Source organism: Leptonychotes weddellii, chromosome 13 (genome assembly GCF_054177405.1).
Source record: "Leptonychotes weddellii isolate Sample4059 chromosome 13, ASM5417740v2, whole genome shotgun sequence".
NCBI lineage: Eukaryota > Metazoa > Chordata > Mammalia > Carnivora > Phocidae > Leptonychotes > Leptonychotes weddellii.
This window is the reverse complement of record NC_138381.1, coordinates 55,870,607-55,877,455: the sequence shown is the minus strand read 5'-3', so window position 1 is coordinate 55,877,455 and position 6,849 is coordinate 55,870,607. Positions and strand designations below refer to the sequence as shown.

The 6,849-nt window shown below is 42.2% G+C and overlaps 1 protein-coding gene across 1 annotated transcript; it reads left to right on the top strand.

Moving 5' to 3' along the window:
- The first annotated feature begins 273 nt into the window (after positions 1–273).
- LOC145716702 (uncharacterized) lies at positions 274–6,746 on the top strand. The gene is made up of 3 exons (XM_081800945.1): positions 274–710; positions 2,615–2,735; positions 6,465–6,746. Exons 1-3 carry the CDS (start codon positions 516–518, stop codon positions 6,500–6,502), a joined length of 354 nt encoding a protein of 117 aa, XP_081657071.1. The 5' UTR covers positions 274–515; the 3' UTR covers positions 6,503–6,746.
- Positions 6,747–6,849: the final 103 nt, after the last annotated feature.

Here is a 6,849-nt window from a genome sequence, read left to right as displayed (position 1 = left end):
GTGCACAGTTTACCCATCCAGAGTTAGAGGTAGGTGTGGCAAAATATTTGCTACCATGGCAGAACCACCGGTGAATAATGCTTTATGTTAAGGGTGGGCTTAGTTTGGTGACATATTCCATTATTCTCAAAAAGATCATTTGTGAATATAGGAATACAACTTTTATTATACTTTAGGTCCTCTAATAAGACAATAGTTCACATGGGAAAGCATGGAGGATATTCAGGGGTTGAGGGAGTTGTGTTGGAAGCAGGGAGAAAAACAATGCTATTTCAGCCAGGCAGGGGAGGGATGTAGATCTAATAATGGGATACTTGCAGTTATTTTTCCTGCTGTTCTAATTGTGGCTAAGACCCCAAAGTCTGAGATCATTGCATTAGATGCCAAATCTGATCACATGATGAGAGGCCACTAGACCACCTGCAAGTCTCTTGCTTAGAGAATGCACAATGAGTTCTTTACAGCACTAGCCCACTGGCCGCCTCCAGACTGTGTGAGATGGTAAATCACTCACCATGGAGCCTGAAGGAATAGCAATTAGGAATCCTTTGAAGATCAGTGTGACTGGGCCTTCTGTTTTCCTCCCCCATAGGCACAGGGATATGCTCCATGTGAAGGTGGAGCTTCCAGAGAGCCACAGCATGGTACCTGTTCCCTGGAATCTAAAGGACCCAGGACTTGTGTCTAGCTCAGACCATCAAACTGTGAAGGTAGGTGTCTGGCTGGATGTCTCAAGATGGCAGAGGGAGGAGGGGTGGAAACTCTGCGGTAGCAGAGTTAAGAGGAAAGGCAGTGCAGGTTCTGTGGGCCCGATGGGAACCCACCATGGAGATCCAGGCTAAGATCTTGAGAGAAACTCTACCCAAGAGGACTACTTGAAGGGTGAGTTGAGCACAGAAAGGAGTGAATCGCAAGAAACAAGAGTCAGACAAGGAAATCATAAGCAACCATCTGAAAAAGAGGAATGGAGTGTACCTCACAGTGGTCCTGTAAGGATCAAGGAAGGTGCTACATGGGCAGCAATAGGCTACCGCTTGGCCTCTTACCATGAAACTCTTCTGCGACAGGACTAGGCACCAATTTCAAAGATTTTATTTGTTTGTTTGTTTATTTATTTATGAGGGAAAGAGAGTGCAAGCAGGGTGAAGAACAGAAGAAGAGAGAGAATCTCAAGCAGACTCCCTGCTGAGCATGGAACCCAATACGGGGCTTGATCTCACGACCCTAAGATCATGACCTGAGCCAAAATCAAGAGTCAGATGCTTAATAAACTGTGCCACCCAAGCGCCCCTAGGCACCAATTTTAAAATTTAATCTCACTTGGAGAATCTGTCAATTTAAATTTGGGCCCAGCAATTCTGGTAAAGAAGTTCTTGAATTTTGTAATGATTTTCCCATTCCCTGAGGCAGCATGTTGACTTCTCAGAGGTTGTCAGGGAACACCAAGGTGCAAACATCTCTGACTATTCTGTCCATTTTATGACTCCCGATGGCCAGATCACCAAGACCTAAGAGTCATGTGAAACATGAGGTGAAGGGATCTGGGATTTCCAAATTGCCATTCCTGGGAATTTAACATCTTGTCTTTCTTTCTGATGCCCCACTGTCTTAGGTGTGGAGACAAGATGCTTGGCCCTGTTCCTGTTCTTGAGCTTTGATGATTCAAAGAGCACTACTTCTTTTATTTTTCTTAAATAAAAGAGTAAAAAAAGAAAAGAAAGAAGAAGGGGAAGAATGAAGTTATTGTGTTTCTCCACATCTACCAAAGCAAAACCAATGAGTCCCCTTCAAGCATTTCTCAAATGCCCCAGGGCTGATTCACCAGAACTCACAGAAAAGTTTTTGCACTCTCAGCTCTTTCTGATTCAGCACCCCCACCCTCAGGGAGGACTCCATACCTCTTCCCTGGCTCTCACAACCCCCCCAGGCAGCACCTCCATACTTGTGGTTTCCCACTCCTGTGGCCTGCTCCTCCCACTCAGGCCCTGGGGCTAGAATGTGCCCACTCTGCACACTCAGTGAGGCTATAGGGCCCTTGCACTGCACAAAGGGCCATATGTTCTGTGGTAATTGGAGCAAATGACCCTTTGCTTTTTGAGGTTATGTTGGTTGAGGTAGCCAAGCAGTTTTACCTTACATTTAATGAAAATGGTTCTTCTGTTTTTACTCATATTATCTTCCTCCTTAAAACAGTGAACTCATGATTACAGACCCAAGAACAATCATCAGATGCCAGGTTTTAATGAGAATCCCCTCATTAATGCTTTGCAATGGGGTCATGGTGCGGTACCTGGGTACAATAATAGGACCTATTTTGTTGGGTTGTAGTTGATATGAGTTAATACTCAGGTCTTGGCACAGAGTGAGTGCTCAATAAATCTTACTACTGTTACTATTTTTATTACTGTTATCACCTCCCTTATAATGTTTTCTCCTAAAAAATTTCTCTTGCCCCCAGCAAGTAAACTTCTGTGGCCTGCCTCCCTGATTTTTCCGGATGTCTCTGAGTGGCCCTGGTAGATTGTCCTCCTCTTACCTGCCCCAGCCCAGAACGAATGAGACATAAATCCAAGATAGGGACAGATGGATATCCAGAATATTTTCTTTATTACAGATAAAGGCTAAGTTGGAAGATGTATCTAAAGGTGAGAAAAGAATGGACTGTTCCCTCCAGACTATGGGCACTGCCTGCATCAACGATGACAATGACAATGACAGTGATGGTGACCACAGTGGTGAGTGTGGAAGCATCTGTCTCTTGATAGTAATTTACAAAACATGTTGGCACACAGTAAAATGCTTTTAAATATATGTTCCTTGTGGGAGATAAATAAACCTATTTATAAGATAGAGTTCTTAATACCAAGAAGCTTAGAGTATAGTAGATAAGACACAGCAAGGAAATAAATCACTACCTAACAGGGTGAGAGGGTTCTAAAGCAGTGTTGCTAAAATGTTAAGAGAACCCAGAGGAAGGAGTAAGTACTTCTTGCCCAGAGTTTTAGGATAGACTTCAGTGAGGAGCAGAATATTAGCCAGATCTTAAAGTGTTGGTAAAATTTGGAAATTTAGAGTGGTAAGGTGCATCCCAAAGAAGGGAGGTGTTTCAGCCAAATAATGGGAAAAGAAGGTAGACAGAGTCCCAGGCGTGGCGTGTCCAGACTTACAGAAGCAACACAGAGAGAAGAGTGGTGTTGTGGTGGTTTCACTGCTGTTTCACTGCTGTTCATCTCAGGGTGTGGGTTGTGGGCTGTTCCCACCATGCCAGACACTGTCACCACCCTGGCCAAACTGAAACCACACTGTATGAGCCTTTTAATGAGGTCTACACTACATGTCAAGAGTGCAGTTTGATGAGGAAACAATGAAGTTTGTTCAAGTCCCGACAAACAAGTCCCGAGACCTTTACCATCTCCTACTGAACCACAACCAGACAATCCCACTAGAATCTCAAGACCAATAAGAAAAGTCTCGTTTCGAACCATGAGAGACTATGGACTCTGAAAAAAACAAACTGAGGGTTCTAGAGGGGAGGGGGGTGGGAGGATGGGTTGGCCTGGTGATGGGTATTAAAGAGGGCACGTACTGCATGGAGCACTGGGTGTTATATGCAAACAATGAATCATGGAACACTACATCAAAAACTAATGATGTAATGTATGGCGATTAACATAACATAATAAAATTTTTTTAAAAAGTCTCCAGTTTGCTGTCTGCCCTAGAGGGTCTTCAGGTGACACATCTAATTATAAAAAGCCCCAACTTCATACATAATATTGTCATTATTCATTTTAGGGTCCATGGTATTAACTATATTGTATATGATGCACACTAAATTATATACATATATATTTATGTAACTAATTGTAAATATTATGTTCAGCCAGATTTAATCATCTCAAAATTATAAATCATCTAAAATCCCTAGGATTTTTGAGAATGCTAAAACAATTACCACAAATGTCCTTGCATTTATATGAGGCCATTAAATAATGTTTACCTTTATCCATTTAATTAAAATAAAATAATGCAAATTCAAGATCTGTAGTAAGTATTCAGCCATTTTCTATAGTACAATACTCCTGGTGGTGACTAACTCAGAAGATATGACACATTTCACCAAATCTAAGACACTTCATGGTTTCAGAGATAATAAAATGAGAAAAAAAATGTGTCTCAGGATCAGTAAAATGAGATCTGATATTTTCTTCATGTGTGAGAAAGAACATCAAATTTTTTTTCATGAAAAGGATCTATATCCTGATACTGTCATTTCTAATGGAAAAATACTTTGAAGTCAATTATTTTCATTAAAAATAATACTATTGTACTTGAAAAGTCCCTTTAAGTGGACAACCAAATAGTAGGGTTAAAAAAAGCAGTAATAGAATAATTGCCCACAAAATATATAATGGGATGCTGGTAAATTGGTTTTTTTACTGTTTATCAATCCATGCATCTATCTTCCGGAAGTGTAGACAGGAGTCATGTTAGAAAAGATTCTCTTCATTTTGGGGAACGCTCTCCCTTAGTTGTACCCCAGGGGAACGTTATAAGTCAGTCTTTATGTTTAGATTTGTGCTGTATTGTCATCTCTCTGGTGGAACAAAAGTGTCCTTCGTCTGACATGGAACTTTCTGGAGGACAGTTAAACTGGTCTGCACAGGAAGGGATTAAAACTGCCCAATAGTTTTTTACAAACCTTTGAAGTTAAGGCTACCAGTCTGTATGACTGTGGCAAGTGGTGCATGTACCAGACCAGAGGCTCCCATGTCAATTTCTTCATTACTAATGGAGAAATGAGAATATACTTATTCTACATATTATTAATTCAACCTTAGCTACCTGAAAATTCAACCAGTGCTTCAGAGGGGAATTTAAATTGAAAAAAAAAAGGGTGTTTGAGTTGTGGACTGGAGTTCAAAAACACTGTGGACAGGCAGGAGTGAGCTGGTCTCATGCATGTGGGTAAGTCTGGAAGCTGCTGCCCCCTGCCCCCATCCCACAGTCATGTGTGGCAGTGATGGCAAAACTCTGCAAAAGAACAAAGAAATGCTTTTTAACAGAACAGTGGGTAGAAAATCTGCTTTAGTTTCAGTTTGACTTTGAAGAAAAGAGAGAGAGGATAAAATGGCAGAAATACTCCTGGCCATGGCTGTAAGCAAAAGAGAATATTAATACTGTCTCTGCCAGCACTTGAGCAGATTTGCCTTAAGAGAAGAAGAGGTGTTGGATTCACTCTTCTCTGGGAGGTGAGGAAACAGAAAAAGAAAACCCAAATAATAGCAGTATAATTTGAAAATTAAGCCAGTATGGGGCGCCTGGGTGGCTCAGTTGGTTGGGCGTCTGCCTTCAGCTCAGGTCATGATCCCAGGGTCCTGGTGATTGAGCCGCACATCAGGCTCTCTGCTCCACGGGAAGCCTGCTTCTCCCTCTCCCTCTGCCTGCCACTCCCCCTGCTTGAGCTCTCTCTCAAATAAATAAGTAAAATTAAAAAAAATAAAACAAAATTAAGCTAGTAAATACAAGACAAACATTTGATACTATCATGTACTAAAGAGTCTGTCATAAATAGTGTCTGTGTGGTACAAAGCCTCTTGTCCAATGGCTGCCAGAGAGAGTTCCTTGGTGACCCTAGGTCATCCAAAAATGTTTAAATATTTCCTAGGAATTCTGTAATTACAATATTTTATGAAATAACTCTCACTCAGGGAAATGACTGCACTTTTACAGATTATTGTACATTCTCAAGACACCCAGAACCAGAAAGAATTATGTTGATAAAGGTGCTCAAAGAATAATACTTTTCTTTTGGGAAAGAAAGGAGTATCTTCAACTCTGAACTGAGTGGCTACTACCCATGAATTTCTAGTATGTATTAAAGTTGTTTGAAAACATTGTCTTAATATTAGTATTAGCAGAGCTCCAGTAGCCCAGTCGGATAGCGCGCGGTACTTATAATATTAATATTAGCATATAAAGATGCATATCTCCTGCACAACGTTAAAAAATACATTTTATAGGGGCACCTGGGTGGCTCAGTCGGTTGTCTGCCTTGGGCTCAGGTCATGATCCCAGAGTCCTGGGATCGAGCCCCACGTCGGACTCTCTGTTCAGCGGTGAGCCTGCTTCTCCCCCTCCCTCTGCCCCTCCTCCCCGACTCGTTCTCTCTCTGTCTCTCAAATAAATAAATAAAATCTTTTAAAAAAAATACATTTTATGGAAGCCAAATTTGGGCATTTTATCAGTAACACCCTCCTATCAGAATCAAGATCCTGTCCACAGGTCAGCAGATCCCTTGTTGCCATCTTGATGTCCTAGCAGAACCCCTCAGAGAATCTGAGACAGGAGAAAGAGGTGACATGAGCAGCCTGGGACAGACACCAAGGACAGTGCAAAGATGATGGGATTATCTTGCCTTGTGATATCTGTGCTTCTGTGTGATTTTCATTTTTAAAAAATAGATATCGAGGAGGAGCGGAGCAAGATGGTGGAGGAGTAGGAGACCTGGATTTCGTCTCCTCTCAGGAATTCAGCTGGATAGGGATCAAACCATTCTGAACACCTACAAACTCAAGAGGAGATTGAAGAAAAGAATAGCAACAACTCTCTCATCAGAAAAGCGACCACTTTCTGGAAGGTAGGACATGCGGAGAAGTGAATCCGAGGCGATATCCGGGAGGATAGACGGTGGGGAGGGGCCTCCGTCGGCCTCTTCTGGCAAGTGATAGAACCACGGAGCACAAAATCGGAACTTTTAAAAGTCTGCTCCGCTGAGGGACGTCACCCTGGGGGCTAAGCGGGGGGTGGAACCCTCCGGGACAGTGTGGTCTCAAGACCCTCAGGGTC